Source organism: Pristis pectinata, chromosome 1 (genome assembly GCF_009764475.1).
Source record: "Pristis pectinata isolate sPriPec2 chromosome 1, sPriPec2.1.pri, whole genome shotgun sequence".
NCBI lineage: Eukaryota > Metazoa > Chordata > Chondrichthyes > Rhinopristiformes > Pristidae > Pristis > Pristis pectinata.
Genome location: NC_067405.1, coordinates 43,228,058 through 43,246,952, shown reverse-complemented (window position 1 = coordinate 43,246,952; position 18,895 = coordinate 43,228,058). Strand labels below are relative to the sequence as shown.

Below are 18,895 nucleotides of genomic sequence, written 5' to 3'. Positions count from 1 at the left end.
TGTGCCTTGCAAGTGGTAGAAATAAAACTTGTGGAGTGTTAGGTGAGTCACTTGTCACAGGCACTTGCTCTTGTAACCACAGTATTCATGTGACTGATCTAATTGAGTTTCTGGTCACCGGTAACCCTGAGGTTACAGATGATGAGGGACTTGGCAAAAGTAATTCCATTAAATATAAAGAGGAGATTCTCCCTTGTAGTAATTACTTGGTGCTTGCCACTTATCAGCCCATACCCAAATGCAGAGCATTGTCTGGGCATTAGCTTGTATAAACTGATACATTTTGTATACAAGAAAGTTTTATTTTAGACATTCTGCTTTATTTTACTACCAAACCAATAGGTTTAGAAACTTAAACACATTTAAATTATTAGGCTTCAAGTGTCTAAACAAGTTAATTTTTTACATTGTATCTGGAAATCATTAATCCAAATAGTTAATATATTTTAATATATATCAACGAAGTAATAGAACTGTAGATATTTTATGTGTTTTGATGCATCTCTTTATCCCAAGTAGTCTTTGATTTTCAAAAATGATGCATTTTGAAATGTATTTAGGTGGCGAGGGTGGGGACGAGTGAGGGCTGAGGAACCACCCTTGCCCCTGTATGGAAGGGGCCACCTTGTTCCTATCCAAAAACAAATTCAAACTGTTACTTTCTTTTAAATTTAAACTAAAATTAAACACATAATTTAAACTAAAATTAAAATAGAAATTGCCTAAATTATTTCCACACAGCCATTCCCCTCCATGAAAATCAGTGGAGTCACCTTCCCTGCACCCCTCCCCTGTGCAGGTTGTTTAGGCAGATTTCCCAGCGTAACTGATGGGGAAGTGCTGCAGGTCTGTGCCCCCCTGAAAAGTCCAGTGTCAGTATATAATCAGCTAAACTATTATGAGCATTGGACCAAAACATAAGGATTTCATCCAGAAATCCCAATGCTGCAATCAGTTACATGGCTAACTGCCAAAGTTTACCTCCAAAACCTTGATCGTTTCTTTCTATGAAGAGGAAGCACTAAAGGATCTGGAAGGGGTTAAATTGGAGACTCTGAGAAGATGGTCTTTACAGGTGACTAATCTTCCCTATATTCTTTCATACACTCAGAACAGGTATATGAACCAAGATGTTCTCTTTTAGGCCTTCATATCCATCAGTGCCTCACAAGACTGCATTTCCACTACTTTACCAATTTGCGAAATGTCAGCTATTGATTGAAGATCCATAATCCACTTCCTCAAGGAAATCTTTTGCAGTTAAGATCACTATTATCTTGAATTTGCTTTATGTCTGGTAGTCAGCAGCAGATGTTCTTTTTAATATTAGCCAGGCAGCTGCTCATCATCAAGAAGGTCACTGATGATGTTTTGGGACTGTTAACCCAATTTGCATGTTTCCAAATGGATCCTGACAAAAAGGAGAGACCGTTCCACAAACTGGCAGGTTCCCACAGGTGCAAGAAGCAGTTCATTAAATGCAGTTGCCACTTGAAGAGCTAAATGACAACCCCTAAATGATATGAATTGGATTCCTTTAATTCAGATAATGTCCAGGTAGTGTGCAGTGTTGATTAGCTATTTTTGTATGTGAAGACAAGTGGGTGGGCTGCCATGTATCCAGATGGTTTACTGGCAATCAGGCCTATTCCCTGATGAAAGATTTACTCTGTATGATATTTAGGAGTAATGAGCAAGGGCTAATTTGTGAAGCATTTTACAAGCATTAAAAATCACTATCCAATTTTTAAAAAAATATTGTATTTTGATTTTAGAATCAAGATAATGATACCCTCAAAGATCTTTTGAAGGCCAATGTGGAGAAACCAATTAAAATGGTTGTCTACAGCAGTAAGACACTCAAATTGAGAGAAACTACAGTTACTCCTAGCAACATGTGGGGAGGTCAAGGCTTGCTTGGAGTCAGCATTCGTTTCTGCAGTTTCGAGGGAGCTAATGAAAATGTCTGGCATGTGTTGGTAAGTACATTGCTGTGTGGGCAGAAGGGAAATGTGGTAGTTTGGAGAAGGGTAATTTATTTTCATTTAAGCCCAGAATGAAAACAATGCAGTATTAGATTAAGATCCTTTGCTGTTGAGTTTTCTATTTGGGTGTCAAAAACACTTGTCAGAATTGTCTCTTTTTTTCCAATTTATTTTTAAGGCTATTTGTGTTTTTGATGGCACTTAACTAATTTTATTTCTTCCAAACTAATACTTTGTCAATTTAAGTAAGGTTCTCTCAACACAACTGATATTAATATTGAGCAACAGCTTTTAAAGTTCTGGTGCCTATGTACCTAAAATTTTGGATGATGGATTGAGAAAGCAGCTGATGAAAAAAAATTAACATGTTCCTAATTACTTAATTGTATGGAGGTGATCACAAACAATTGTTTTTATGTACAGCAAGTCCTATTATCCATTTAAAGTTAATTGTAGAATATCAAATTAAATATGATCATGAATAATTTGCCCACATTGGGATATTATTGTGAAAAATACTGCAGAATGAAATGTGCTAATAGTGTAGTCTGGAAGTGAAGTGTTAAAGGCTCATGAATAACAAACTTGTGTCTAGGGAAGGGTTTCAGGATTGTAACTAGGAGGAGGTGAATGACATTTGAAGAGGAGGGAGGGGAATAAAAAACTGAATGTTGGAATAGCTGATTTCTTAAATTATAGGACTTACTTTCCCACCTAGCCTTGTATTGTTAGCAAACTTGAATATAATACATTTGGTCCCCTCATCTGAGTGATAAATATAAATGATAAATATAAATTATAAATAGCTAGGACCCCTGTGCTGCCTCTGTGACCCTTCAGTTTTGGATTGACAGTCTAAAAATGACCTATTTATTTTTACATTCTGTCAGTTAGCCGATGTCCACTTGTGCCAATATATTACCCCTTATTTTGTGTAGTGACCATTTGGAAATTTAAGTACGCTACTGGTTTTCTGTGTCTACCCTGTTAATTATATCCTCAAATAACTCAAATTTGTCAAGCACTATTTTACTTTTGTAAAACTGTTCTTATACTGCCTAATCACATTGTGAGCAGATAAGAGCAGAGCATCCTATTTACTATCCCATCTTTCCCAACATGCCAGCTCAGGTTCTTTCATACCCATTCTACTTTGATTTCTAACCTTCCAATATAGTCTCTGAACCACATGCTAGCTGTCATCATCAACTGTCATCTGCAAGGGAGCAATATCCTTCTCCACTTCAAAAGTGCTGAGATTGACCCTTTTGAAAACAAAATACATTCAGCATTTTGCACCATATGGATCAATAGAGAATCTCTAAACAAAATTTGTGGACTTCACCTGTCTGCACTCCTGGTGTTGCTATCACTTTTATAATGACACTGAATAGTGTTAGAATCACTGCTTGTACAACTCAGAATTTGAGCAATTGTTGTGACCAGTTTTACTTTAAATTAAGCCTAGATGCTATGAAGTGGAAACTGTTCCTTAATCACAAGAGATAAACAGGTAGTACAACAGTAATCTGCCGTGATCTGCTTTGGAAATTTACTTGCGTTGATTTCATGGGAATTTTGGAAGCAGAGTACAGTGTGCACATGCAACATATCAGGTGTTTAGCACATGACTGTGGATGAATCTCTACCCCACACCAGTTACTTACTCTCACTTGCAGAAAATTTCAGTACTGTACATATCTATGTTATTGCCATCTTTTTCTTGCCCTTCAAACAAGTTCTTGTTGGCCTATTTGGTTTCTTGTTTACAACACAGCAAATTCATAGTCCTAATAATTGGCTCCCTCCGAGGTCTTTATTGTAGCCCACTTAGATTTATAGTCTTTCTGATATCAGAATTGGTTTCAGATAGAGCACTGATTTTTCTCAAAATTTGTCTAGATAATTTTGAGCATCTTTAAATTTCTTTGCTGGCACTTGTTACATTTATTAGTTTAAGTGAGAAGATGTTTAATGTGAGGGGCAGGCCACTGAAACTGGGTTTGTATTTTGCATAGAACAATATTAGTTTGGCATATTAGTTATGATTAATGGAACCAGATTATTCAGGCTTCCTGTTATGACAATGAAAACCTTACTGTAGATTGTACTACGTTAATGGGCATTTGCAAATTCCTGTTTCGGTGGACTAATTCTTAATGGACCTCAGTGAACTATCAGCGAAAGGATGAACAGATTTTTGAGTGATTGATTTTTAAGCTCAACCACTAAGGGGTAATTTAAAATGAAGTCATAATGTTAAAATCTTAGTTTTGTAACCCTCTTATTATTCTTTTTCCTCTTTCTTAAAAGGAAGTGGAGCCAAATTCTCCAGCTGCACTAGCTGGTCTTCGACCTCATACAGACTATATAATTGGAGCAGACACAGTCATGAATGAGGTAAATGGATCATATTATATAGTTTCTAGTAAACTATAAACTACTTGTGCAAAGATGTGTCATTTGAGTTGCTTCCAAACATCAATATACAGGCAACCCCCATGTTAGGGATGGTTGTGTTCCTAGAAAATGGCCTGCATCACGATTTTCCATATGCAAATGCATCAAGAAATGAGAGTTTAAAAAAATGTTTATTTATTTACTTGTTTTCCACATAAATTCTGTGGAAGTGTAACTTAAATTCTTGAGTAGTGATTTGTGAATTCTGTAAAGGTGATTTTTTTTTCATAACCCAAATGGCTATGAAACGGGTCTCCTGAATGAATATTCTAGTAATTAATTAGTTTTCTGGAACCATACAAAGCTACGAAGATGTTTTGAGGAATTGAAGGTACGTTGTTTTCTGTTGGCATCAAGGCTGAACATTTATTTTTGTGCAGATGTTATGTGTAAGGTATTAAAGGTTTCGCATCTGTGCCTTTAACTTGTGAAGGTGATGGGAATCTAAGTTTTTCCCCCCAAACAATCTTACTTTACTTTTAATGAGAGTCTAAATTGTAGGTACGATTTATTAAACCAGTACATCCTCATCAGTCTTCTGCTGTAACCTCAGAATCAAGAGAATCAGAATCAGATTTATTATCACCGACTTAGATGAAGTGAAATTCGTTGTTTTGCGGCAGCAGTACAGTGCAAAGACATAAAATTATTATAAATTACCGAAGTAATTAGTTCAAAAAAAGAATAACAAGGTAGTATTCATGGAATCATGGACTGTTCAGAAATCTGATGGTGGAGGGGAAGAAGCTGTTTTTGAACCTCAGTGAAACTTGCATTAAATGTTAGGGCAGAATTTATTTAACGGCTTATCTTATTTAAATCCATAATGACTTTTGCTTTTGAGGTTAAATAATTGAAGCTGCAAATGTTTTTTATCATTAAATATTCTTGGACTTTTGATGCTTTTAACCTGTTATGTGCCAGATATAAGGCTTTACTGGAAGTCGCCAGGGAAAATCTACACTTTCTGAATAAAGTATGGAATATTTCTTTGTTTAGTTTGATGTAATGGTCATGCAGTGCATTGCATTTAAAAGACACTTCAGGTACATGCATGGGAAAGGTTTAGAGGGATACGGGCCAAATGTGGGCAAGTGGGACTAGCTTAGATGGGCACCTTGGTCGGCATGGACAAGTTGGGCAGAAGGGCATGTTTCCATGCTGTATTACTCTATGACTCTGATGCATCTGACTTCAATCAGGGTGTCTGTGTTTATTGTATTGAACAATTCACTTAAAGTTATGTTGGACTCCATTCTTATGGTAATGTTCTAAGTTGCAGATACCTTGCATAGAACTTGGATGCTAGATCTGTGCAGAAAATATTACAGTGCATTAATTTAAGACCTTTGATTTTATGATCATGTCCATGCATGGAATGGACCCAGAAAATAGCATGACTGAAACGTATGAAAATTTTATTTTCGTAGTCCGAAGATCTCTTCTCTCTGATAGAGACCCATGAAGGGAAAGCTTTGAAACTATATGTCTACAATACAGACACAGATAACTGCCGGGAAGTTGTTATCACACCTAATACCACCTGGGGTGGAGAAGGCAGGTAAGGTGAAGATACTTTGTTGATAGTAACAGTGCAATTTGGAAATGCTGGTACAATTATACTATTCATTAGCATCTGGAAGGAAAAAATGATTTAATATTTTGGTATAGTTACTTTATCTTGAAAGTAGCCCAAAGGTACCCAGCATATTGTATTTTCAAATGTTGACTGATCTAACTGTTCATTTGTTCATAGTTTAATATTTTCCTCCTTGAGTTTGTAAATAATGTAAATAAATTATTTTAAGCTTAGGGTGTGGGATTGGATATGGCTACTTGCATCGAATTCCAACCCGTCCATTTGCAGAGGGTAAAAAAATAAGTCTTCCAGGACCAGGTGCATCAGTCAGTCCATTAAAAGATGGCTTCACAGAGGTAATGCTTGATTTATTTTAACTTGCTAAATCATTTAGAGGACATTTATTTGCTTTGTGTACTGTTGAAAAATTTGATGGCTTACTCTAAAGAATTTAATAAACAATGTGATTAGCAATTCTATTTTTCTTTTTACACTTCCATGTTTAAAAAAATAGTTGAATAAGTTTACAAGCATTTTGAAGCTGTTGGTTATTTCAGTTGGTGAAGAGGTACATAGAATCATAGAACAGTACAGCACAATACAGGCCCTTTGGCCCACAATGTTGTGCCATCCTTTAAACCTCACCTAAGACTATCTAACCCCTTCCTCCCACATATCTCTCTATTTTAAATTCCTCCATGTGCTTATCATGTAATCTCTTGAATTTGACCAAAGTATCTGTCTCCACCACCACCCCAGGCAGTGCATTCCATGCACCAACGAATCTCTGGGTAAAAAACATGCCTCTGATATCTCCTTTGAACTTCCCACCCATTACTTTAAAGCCATGCCCTTTTAGTATTGACCATTGGTGCCCTGGGGAAGAGGCACTGGCTGTCTACTCTATCCATTCCTCTTAATATTTTGTACACCTCTATCATGTCTACTCTCATCGTACTTCTCTCGAAAGAGTAAAGCCCTAGCTGCCTTAGTCTCTCCTCATAATGTATACTCTCTAAACCAGGCAGCATCCTGGTAAATCTCCTCTGCACCCTTTCCAACGCTTCCACATCTTTCCTATAATGAGGCGACCGGAACTGGACACAGTACTCTAAGTGTGGTCTAACCAGAGTTTTGTAGAGCTGCATCATTACCTCGCGGCTCTTAAACTCGATCCCACGACTTATGAAAGCCAACATCCCCAAGCTTTCTTAACTACCCTATCCACCTGTGAGGCAACTTTCAGGGATCTGTGGATATGGACCCCCAGATCCCTCTGCTCCTCCACACTACCCAGAATCCTGCCATTAACTTTGTACTCTGCCTTGGAGTTTGTCCTTCCAAAGTGTACCACCTCACTTTTCTCTGGATTGAACTCCATCTGCCACTTCTCAGCCCAGCTCTGCATCCTATCAATGTCCCTTTGCAATCTTCGACAGTCCTCCCCACTATCCACACCACCACCAACCTTTGTGTCGTCTGCAAACTTGCCAACCCACCCTTCTACCCTCTCATCCAAGTCATTAATAAAAATCACAAAAAGTAGAGGTCCCCTCTCTGCTTTCTACAGGCAAGCCAATTCTGAATCCATACGGCCAAGCTTCCCTGGATGCCATGCCTTCTGACCTTCTGAAGAAGCCTACCACGTGGAACCTTGTCAAATTTTTAAATTTTTAAAAAAAATTTTATTTACAGCGTGGTAACAGGCCCTCCTACCTGTACGTCTTTGCAATGTGGGAGGAAACCGGAGCACCCGGAGGAAACCCATGCAGACATGGGAGAACGTACAAACTCCTTACAGACAGTGACGGGAATCGAACCCCGATCACTGGTGCTGTAATAGCGTCGCGCTAATCGCTACGCTACTGTGCCTTACTAAAATCCATGCAGACCACATCTACTGCACTACCCTCATCAATCTGTCTGGTCACCTCCTCAAAGAACACTATCAGGCTTGTGAGACATGATCTGCCCTTCACAAAGCCTTTACATCTTGGGTGAAAACATTTTTATTCAAAATTATTATTAAAAATAATTATTGAAACACCTGCAGAATATCTTAAAGAATAATTAAATAGAACTCTTAAGAGATTTATTGACATACATGCTGTTTCAGTTGGTATTGCATTTCTGGCGTTGTGATTATCCTCTCTGGCTTTGCAATGTTATCTTAAAATTAATGTGTTGGTATTAAGTGTGCCTTTAAGATTGGAATCTACATCAGTAATTCTGCACAGCATTGCTGAAAATTCCTTCCTGTGGTCAGGATTGCTATTCCATAAAATTCAGTTGTTTAACCTGGAAACTTGTTATATTTAAGTTAGTTTACTCTATGCTAATAAATTTGATAGGTTTCTTTTGTACTTTATCTGTTTTTGAGGGCTAAATGATTTAATTGTTCGAATTTGTTTCTTCTTGTCATAAATGTAGCAGCATGTATTTACAGTTTATATTGTATAATTTGCTGTAATCTTATAATATCTGTTAATTTATCTCATGGTTAGATAAGTACTGTTATCTTTGTAGGTTCAGCTATCTGCTGTTTCCTCAGCAACTGCTACAAACACCAACTTGCAGCAGGGTCTATCTGGACTATCACTTGGTACAACTCCTCCTCCTGTTAACAGTGTTCTTAATACTGGTAGGTATGAACAGCACTTAGGTGAGTTCTTGCATTTACAAAAGAAGAATTTCTGATACCTTTATTTTAAAATCTCTCCTCCGAACTAAAATACAAGAGTCATTGTTTTGTGTGTACCTACTTCAAAATAATTTGAGCATCACTTTGACTTCTTTAATCAGCAAAGATCCTCTTAGATTACTCAACCTTCTCCCTTGCAGCCATTCATATATTCTTAGCATGATTCCCATTCTTTCATGTGAAAGGATGATTTACTTAACTACAGGTTAGAAGCATTTAGAGTTAAACTGTCAATCATGATTCTTTGATTTGTTTTTAAAATGTCATATCTACTTTAGATGCATTCTATAACTGAGTGCTGTCACTTCTGATTATTTTATTTTTATGGAATTAACTTGCTTTCTTGTATCTGTTTGCCTGATAAGAGTAATCTTTAGTCAGTCAAGCAGTGGGAGGAGGGCTTACTTTAGCACATCTGGTTATGCCCTGAAGTCAATGTTGTATATTCTCCAAATGTGCCATTTCAATTTCTCCAAACCAGACAAACACTTGATAAGATGAAGTTCAATGTGTATGTAGCTTCTTTATTTCGTAACTCATGCAGCATTAAATAATAGTCAAAATCAGATTCATTTAATTCAATTCATATACCTTTGCTAAAATAATATAATTGTCACTACGTGCAATACTACGCCATTGACAAGCTAACATATCTGTTTTACTCTGTACCCTCTTGCTGCCTGCTTGCCTGTGTGTGTTTTTAACTTCACTTAATAGTTTGAGAAGAAAGGCATACTACAACAATATACCCAAGCATCCAAGTTCAGCAACTCCCAACTCAATGGATGTGATCCACTTACAAATGATCAAGATAAACAGATTACTTATTATTTATAGTCTGAGGAAACAGCTGAGATCTCTTTTGAGCATCTTGATCATTGATCATCTTGATCTTTTTCTTTCTTTGTCATTACCCCTTTTCTAAAGAATTATGTTTAAAATAATCTTTTTCACTTGAAAGATTTGGGGGAAAATTGTAAAGTGATCTTTAAATATGCTTTCTACTGGTATATAAGCATTTGGATTGTCAGAACAACAAAAAAAGACAACATGGGCACAGGAGTAGACCATCCAGCCTCTTGAGCCTACCCTGCCATGGCTGCTCTTCTACCTCAAATAGAATTTTTCCTGCCCTAATCTTGTATCCATCCATGTCTTTAATACACAGAAATCAATCTGTTGTGAAAAAGTGTCAATGACTGAGCCTGCACAGCCCTTTGGGGTAGAGAATTCCAAAGATTAATTCAGCCTTTTCTTGCTCTTTGAGGATGTACCTAGTTGAGTAAATGAGGGGAAACAAGTAGAAATGGTGCACTTGGATTTTTCTAGAGGCTTTTGAGGTCCCATGCAGAAGGTTGCTGAACAGTTGGAGCACATGGAGTTATGGGTAATAAACTCAGATCGAAGGCTGGTTAGTACTTAGTAGGAATAGACAGTTCTTCCTCAGACTGCCAGGCTGTGAGTAGTGGGTTACTACAGGGATAAGTCCTTGGGTTTCAAGTATTCACAATTTACATCAACAATTTGGCTGAGAGGACCAAGCCTAACATTTCTTAGTTCATTGATGACATTATATGAAGTATAAGTGTTCCCTTGAAGCCTCTTTGCACCCTCATTTCTACTCGTATTCTCACTTAATTTCATCGGCAAACTTAGAGATATTGCATTTGGTTCCCTCAGCCAAATCATTAATCAAGTGTGAATAGTTAGCTAGCTTCCAAACAATGATCCTTGCAATACCTCACTATACAGCCTGCCACCTGGAGAGAGCCCTTTTATTCCTACTCAAAACTTTCTGTTGACCAACTCTCAATCCATGCCAGTATATTACCCTCAACTCCATATACTCTAACCTTGTTTACTGCCCTCCTTTGTGAAATCTTATTAAAAGCCTTCTGAAAATAGACAATAGGAGCATTAATTATTGAGAGATCTTTATGGGGGAGAATTGTAGTATTTGCTTTTCCCCCAGGTATGTTTTCCATTAGTGGAATTGATCCTAACTGTAGATGCATGTGGTTCATTTAGTTCTTAACTGTTTCATTGAAATTAATGAATAGCATGAATTGCAAAAGCTTGTGCTCACTGTCGACCTACCCTCTAACCACACTTCTTGTGAGTAGAGCTAACAGCAAGAATATACTAAACAAAGCTCCTTTGACCTCACTGGTGAGACACTGCATAGGGCAGGGCCTTCCAATCATAAATCCTAATGAAATGCTTTGACACCGTGTTATGCCACAGAGGTTGAACTGGGTGTCAAAGGCAAATGTATCAAATATCTCTGATATTCACAAGCATCCAAAAAAAAATTCAAGAACTATTAAACTTTGAAACAAATACATTTAAAAGCAATTCAAGTTAACCCAATTAAGTCACAAAAATATACATTGCCTAAAACTTGTCACCCCTTGGCCATTCTCCACAAAAATAACTGGAGTTACTGAGCCTTTTCCTGATCTGATTTAGCATGAGTGCAGCAGGCAGATGGCAGGACTCTCAGGATGAAGCAAAGATGTGACAGAAGTATATTTCAGTAGTTCTGCACAGAATTGCCAGCTTTTTATTGGGAATTTTTGGGCAATTTCTCTAAAACAATTTGTCTAATAAGGTAAAATGATTTTTAAAAAATTGCCTGCATTATAATTTACCCTAGTTTGATCAGATAAATCTAATTCATGCACTTGAGGTGAAATTTCTGTATGCTCTTTTCTGGCCCAATAAGAGAGTGGTTTGAAAGCTTCATTTGGAGGTTTTATTCATTATTTGAGACTCAAGATTTTCTCAATTGCATTTGGTTATGAATTAGAAGGATATCTTGATACTTACAAATAATGTAAAAGCATAAAAAGGCAGAATTTCTCAAAGCAATTATTTCATAATGCAGTCAACAGGTTTATTTGGTGTGTTATCCTTTTGAGGGGGAAAGGTACACAACAAAAAAGCATAAAGTTGCATGCATCCAATTTATTACTTTATATTACTTCCTTGATGACCAGAACCAACAGAACTTCAACCACATGCTACAGTGCTAAAAATAGTGTTGTCCACGTGCTCTGGAGCTAAAAATAGTCTCTTACAATGAAACTATGTTGAAAGCACAATTCTGGATCTGTTGTGGCATGTAATTTTTAGTTTGAAAAGGTACTATACAAAAAAAATAGACAACTTCAATGTAATAGAAGTAGCAACACTATTTTGGCTTGTCCTTTGTCTTCCAGATCACTTGAAATAAACATTATAAAGGATAGTGAAAATCCTTAAAAACTGCAGGTGCTGAAAATCTGAAACAAGATCAGAAAGTGCTGGAAATACTCAGCAGGTTAGGCAGCATCTGCGAACCAGAGTCAACATTTGTCAGAACTGTTCTGATGGGGGTCTCTGACCTGAAACATTGACTGTTTCTCTTCCCACAGATGTGGCCTGACCAGCTGAGTATTTCCAGCATTTTCTGTTTTTATCGTAAAGAATAGACTGCATAGTATACGTTGCATAGTGTAAAGCTTCCTCTAACATATTTTGTTCAATGGAATTATTCATGGTTTCTTGCTCATTCTTTCTTTAAAAAAACATTGTTTTAGAACACAGATATATTTTGCTCTTTTCCATCCGCATTTACTTTTGTGAAAAGATTGAGTTACTTCAGTGCAAGAGTAACACTGTATATTTATCATCATTGTGGTTTTAAGGAGAGTTTGAACCTGAGTTCAAAATATTTCAATTTTTAAACTGCCATTTCTTTTAAACTGTTAAAGGTGTTCCAACAGTTCCGTTGTTACCTTCATCTGCAAATTCATCCTCAAGCACAGTTCCAACAAGTATAAATGTTGATACTACTCTAACTAGTAAGTCTACAATCATGATAAGAATCATAATTTGATAGATTACTGTGGGGAACCTTTCTTTCGCCTGCATGTCAATTTGTCTTTTTCAACTTTTAAAAACAAAAGGACATAATACAGTTGAAGGCAAGGCTGCCGATGCAGCCTGATTTAAAAATGGGGATGATCAAGAAATGGAATGCAGTATCTTGGAATTACAGGGCTGGGGGAGGTTCAGACAAACCCCAATAATCCGCTATCCAACCATTTGGAAATCCTGATGGTTTGACATCTGCCTTGCAAGTTAATGTTTGTCGTGCACACGTGCCCCCACACCCCCATCCCCCTTCCTGCCCGCTGGGCTCCCACTCCCCCATATCCTTCCCATCCGCCAGGAGCTGGACTCCTGCACCCACTTTCAAACTTTAGCCTTCAGCATTCTTCGGACATAGCATTGGTATTAAGCAGTATCCCATGAGTTCATGAGTATATTGCATATATTTTTCAATATTTACAGGTCTAATGCCATTACCAAGTGGACTGCCTAATATCCCCAACCTACCTAATGTGGATCTCACTCTACAGAACCTTGCTCCAGTGACCTTACCAGGAATTGGTGTGGTACCTTCACTCACTGGTAAGTTTGTAAATATCCTTTTACCCAATCAATATAATCACTTGAAGTCACCCTATGTTTATTGTTAAATAATTCTGGATAATTTTAAGTGGCAAGTGTTATTAGAATAATCCACGTCTTATTTTAAATCTTTTGTCACTTGCCATTCCATGCATGTGAAAACTTTGATGCTGTTCTTATGCTAATCAGTGGGACATTTAATGGAATTCAAGTTTTCTTCCTTCCCCCCCTCCATTGTCAAATAATCTGAAATTCTTAAGACAGAAAATGATCTTTCTAGTTTGTTGCATTCTATCTTTACGCCCAACCTGCTGCAGCACTGTGCTATCGCTAGTAGAAAATATTTTCTGTATCAGCTTATTTTCGTACTTCTAAATTTTGCCATTAGAAATGTATGTAATAAATTCCATTCTCTGAATATCATAAAATCAATGGCATTAACGCTGTAGTGCACATGAAACCTCATCCAAATTAAGGATGAAGTAAAATGCACAGTAATTACAGTGCATTTTTATTGTGATGTTTTTTCTCTCCTAGGTTATCCATCAGCCACTCAGTTGCCACCAATAAATCTCTCTGGACTGCCCCCTCTAACAATGCCTGCCATGTATCCATCGCAATCACCCATGATTACAGGAGTAAAGGCTGGTTTAACTGAAACGGTTTCAGCCATCTCTCCAATAGTAGGTGGTTTTCATGTTTCTGCCTCTGCACCGCCTACTGAACAGACCCCTGCCCTCATTTTAGATACTACAACTGTTTCCATGACAACTGCTGACATCCAGGCAACTGCATCACCTAATGCAAATAATGAAGAGCCATCTTCCATTTCCACAGACGCACAAGCTTCTTCTGAGTCGTCTTAAATGCAAATCTTATCAAAAGCAGAAGCTGATTAATGTATTTATTCAGCTGCAGAAAACTTGTTCTGAAATTAAAACATAAAGAGTAGACTGGCATGATTGCATATCTGAGCTTTAAACCTTTGTACATAATTATAAGGCTGAGGCAAATACATAACCTTTAATACAATTGGATGGTTTACTACATTGTTCAGCAATGTGGTATTTTTGATGTAAATGGAAAATAAATTATTTTATCAAGTACAGATTTAATTCCCTCTCTTCTCCCTGTCGTCCTCTGGTAGAGCTGCTGTGCTGTCCAATTACTTGTTACATCTTTAGCCACCATCTTGTCTGTAATTTTCCAGCCTTTGATTTTCAGATCAACAGGTAAATACTTGCTGTATCATTAAAGCACCCTACTGTTTTTAATGACAATTGAAAGGAAGTAATGTGAGAGAAAACATACATGCAGCTGAAATCCAGTAGGCGTCACCATAAGCTTAACAGAGAATACATTTGAAAGGGATGATCGAGCAATAAATTCCACTGAAAAGGCACTGGTATTTTTCAGAATAGAATGAAAAATCTATTTTTAAACAAAAATTATCTTGTCAACTCTAGTGTGCCAAAATACAATTTTGCTTTTGTGTTTATAACCTGGAATTCCTATGACATTGTCGGGTTCTGAAGTGAGTGATACAACGTGAAAGAAAATGTGTTGAAGTTCTTGTGAAAAGTACTAACAGGTTCAGCACTTAATATATATGTAATCATGTTAAGTATTTTATGCACAGTTGTGATGCCATTTAAAATGCTGCTGAATTGCTGAGTTACTTTTTTTAAAAATAGTCACATATTAAAATTTTGAAAGAATGAGGCAGGAACAAATTATTGAAGGACTTTTTGTGTAGGGCAATATTCAAGAAGCTCAATGAAAATACTGTGGAAGGAAGATACTGGACTGGTAGTACTGTGTAATAAAAGAGAAGTTGTCACCACCTCTGATTTTAAGTGGTTTTCCAGCCAAGTGTTTCTGCTTCATCTCAAACTGCTTGTTTTGGCTAAACTGTAACAAACCTGTGGGTACAATGAAAATTGAGAATATTTTTTTGGAGGGAAGGGAGGTTAAACTAGTTGCATCACAGGAAGAAAATGGAACAAAGTTAACTTTTGGAATATGGATCTTTGTTGGTGTCTACTATCTGCCCTGACTTGTGGAACAGATGTTTGGACAGCAACTAAGGCCAGGAGCTAAATTCAATTATGCTAATATCATGGGAGGCAGAGTAAAGTTCAGTTATTAATAGTTTGACTGTTTTTGGGTGATAGAGAGTAGATAATAGACAAGAAGGGGGAACAACTTAAGGCTATTATGCATATGAGTAGAACGGTAGGTATTTTTAGTATGGTCAAGAACAGAATGTGGATATAAAAATGTGAGTTATGTTAAATGAAATAAAAATTGAGTTACCGATTTAAGGAACAATTGTATTTATTTATTTATTTCATTAGTTTCCCATTCCAAATTAGCCTTAGTGTTCAGTTTTTAAATTGCTCCATTTAGCTGGATCCTTGATTCAAGTTCTCGATTAAAATGTGAATTGAAGAATAAGAATCTTTAAAGTCACAAAATGAAACCTGTGAAATAATTTCTGAGTGTGGTCTTTTATTATCTGCCCACATATCCAGGCTCTCGCCAGGTTACAAATGCCTGACTTACATACGAAAGAGCTCCCCTAGTATTAAATTTAAAAATCCGACTCATGTACATATGCTTATTCCTACAAACAGCAGAACTCTTTCTCTCCACTTTTAGTAATTGTTCTTTCTCATCAGTCTTGTATTTTTTGATGCCATTCATTACAACACTGTGGAGGTATTGTTACCATATCGAGTGATTTTAGGTATATTTTCTGACTTGTAGACAAAATCGACTGAAGGAAGTCTAAAAATGGAACCCTTCTGTTATCCTCGGACGACCTTGTAAAGATATTAAAAAAACAAACAATTATTTGTAATGGAATGCACACAGTAACAAGTTTTGGCGATGGCGTGTGCTGCAAAACCTGCTTTGGTGTGTTAAATAAGAGCCTACTCAAACTCATAAAAAGCCAACTTCTGCACGTGGGTACATGGAGCATAACCATTATTCTAAAATGCATTGAGTATGAATATAATCATGTGAAGTATTTTGTGTATAATTGTGATGCCATTTAAAATGCTGCTGAATAGCCAAGTCACCTTTTTTTAAATAAAAAAAATCATGTATTAGAGTTCAGAAAAAATGAGGAAAGAACAAATCATTGAGGGGTTTTTCATGTAGGGCAATAATCAAGAAGCTAAAGGAGTCTGAATGCTAGAGAAATACCTAAGCCTTGATTTTTTGAGACTTGATTTGGAATTGTCTAAAATTGAACTGCAAAAACTTTATTCCTTTTCTACTTAATCTTAATTTATCATATTAGTTCACAATCTGAAATATTATGGTCCGGGCGATTCATCTGTCTACATAAATTTTTAACTTTAGACATTTAAAATACCTTGTGTGCAAAGGAAATAGATGTGGAATTAACAAGATTGAAAATATCAAATTTGAATTTATAGCAACACACACAAAATGCTGGAGGAACTCAGCAGGTCAGGCAGCATCTATGGAGAGAAATAAACAGTCGACGTTTCGGGTTGTTTCTAACTTAATCTAATCTTTGTACAGCATAAGTGTGTGCCAGTTCAGTAATAACCAAACTTATTTGAAAATTGATCTTGAGCTGAGAAAAGTTTTCAACATTTTTGCAGACAACTCAAAAGTAATTTAAATTTTTTGAACGTACTTGCATCAAAAATACAAGACTGATGAGAAAGAACAATTAATAAAAGTAGAGAGAGAGAGAGGATACTAGTTCTGCTGTTTGTAGGCAATGTACTTATATACAATTTATATTGAGAATTTTAAATTATAGCTCTAAATTTAACAGCGTGCACAGTGCATATGGATAAAGTTGATATCTTGTATAAAATGTTAATCCAGGATAGATACTTTAATTGCATTGTCCTATAGGGACACTTTACAATTAAGAATTTGTTGTTTATTTGTTTCTCCTGCAGCTCCAGCGTTTGAAAATTGTGTGGTGTTCATTTGGGCTTGCATGAAGTGTCCTTTACATCACCATAGTATTTCTGTTTTAGTAATTTTTGCTGTGAAATATTTGGCCTAGATTATTATCACCTGTGGTATAAATCCTCTTTGAGAAAGGATTTCTGCTAAGGTAATGCATTGAACCTAGTACCAATGTCGACAGAGGGACAGAAGCTCTTTCCCTTTTTGAGACCCCTTTTAAAAACTGGGTTTTGGTCATCTACCTTATTATTTGTGTTATGTTTTTATTTGTATCTCTGTTCTTATGTGATTATGCCCACTTGTGGAGTTCCTTGGTTTATTTTTCTGTTTTGTAGGTGCTGTACAGATGAGTTTCATTGACTGCCTCCTGCAAAATATTGTTGGAGATGAAGTAAATTGTTGGCATTACCGAAATTGGTTTTCGAGCTAATATGGATGGCTGCATGTATGCTGACGATCAAGTTGACTATTTCTAATTTGGATCTTACTTGACTGGCAGGTATAGAGTGGATTTTGGTTGTAAATCAATGCATGTAGGCTTGTTGTTAACCTAATCCACTCGTAGAACTTATTGGAGAATAAAGTGGGTTAAAGTGAAAATCTGGCATTGATCTTAACTTGCCTATTTCTGCCAGGCTGGATTAAGATCTGGGTTGCTCCTGATTCTGGATGCATGTAGCCAACCATATAGCTGGCGATAATGTGTAGCCCAGGTCTTTCAGGAACAGAAGTATGCCATTCAGTCCGTTAATTAGATTTTAGCTGACCAGAATTTCCTTTTTTATTTATCTGCCTTGGTCTTTGTTTCCTGTGGTCTTTCCCAGCAAACCTATCTATCACAGCAACAAACAATCTGCTGGAGGAACTCAGTGGGTTGAGCAGCATCTGTGAGAGGAAAGCAATTGAATGTTTTGGGTAGAAACCCTGATTCAGGGTTTTGACCCAAAACGTTGACAGTTATGCTAGATTTCTCCCCTGGGCTGATTCTGAGTTCAGTTAAAAGTCAGAAGATACACTGCCCTGTCTCTTTCTTTTCAAATGTGCTGTAGATTTCCAGGCGAGATACCTGAGCTGTCTAATTTTTTAGCTAAATTTTATAATCTCGTTTTGTGAAAAATGCCCCATTCCTTTAATATGACTAGAGTTTCTGTCATGTAATTTATGATCCAGAATCCTACAGCTTAGGAGGTGTGTGTAATTGATCTTTTTCAAGACTAGAAGGTTTAATTCAAGGGAGGAATCCATTTAAGTCAGCTGAGGAAAGAAATGTGAAAACTGTGGCTGTTACAAATTTAAGCTTTGATGTTACAGCTTTTGGATTCGGTAATATCCTCAAGGTAACAGAACTCTTCTCAGTCTGGAAATTGAAACCTCTTCCAATTAAGTATATCCCTGGACATCTCAATCTCAAGTACAATCAATAACTATCTAATTTCTTCAATTGTATTAGATAGATTAATATAAAACCCTGTTGTTTTATATATTTATAAAAAGTGTGCCATTCTCCAGCATCCACATACACATAAACACACACACCTAGTTTTTAATGTAATTGACTTGTCAAAAATGAAGAATAGATTTTGTTTAATTTTTTAAAAACTATTTTGTGTTATATTACTTTATTAGTGAACACAATAGCCATTTTGTACAGGACAAAGATTCTCAAGTTAAATGGCTAAACCAATTTTAATGGTTGAAATAATATCAGCAGAGAACATGAGAAAACTCTTTTATTGTGGAAGTTCAGTT

The 18,895-nt window shown here is 36.5% G+C and overlaps 1 protein-coding gene across 1 annotated transcript in view; it reads left to right on the top strand.

Moving 5' to 3' along the window:
• Positions 1–15,509, top strand: part of gorasp2 (golgi reassembly stacking protein 2) — a 33,028-nt gene extending 17,519 nt beyond the window's left edge. The window contains exons 3-10 of the mRNA XM_052028116.1: positions 1,776–1,979; positions 4,299–4,385; positions 5,876–6,006; positions 6,254–6,380; positions 8,551–8,665; positions 12,481–12,570; positions 13,064–13,183; positions 13,721–15,509. Coding sequence (XP_051884076.1) covers positions 1,776–1,979; positions 4,299–4,385; positions 5,876–6,006; positions 6,254–6,380; positions 8,551–8,665; positions 12,481–12,570; positions 13,064–13,183; positions 13,721–14,049 — 1,203 coding nt within the window. The 3' untranslated portion in view covers positions 14,050–15,509. The remainder of the gene's footprint in view (positions 1–1,775; positions 1,980–4,298; positions 4,386–5,875; positions 6,007–6,253; positions 6,381–8,550; positions 8,666–12,480; positions 12,571–13,063; positions 13,184–13,720) is intronic.
• The last annotated feature ends 3,386 nt before the right edge of the window (positions 15,510–18,895 follow it).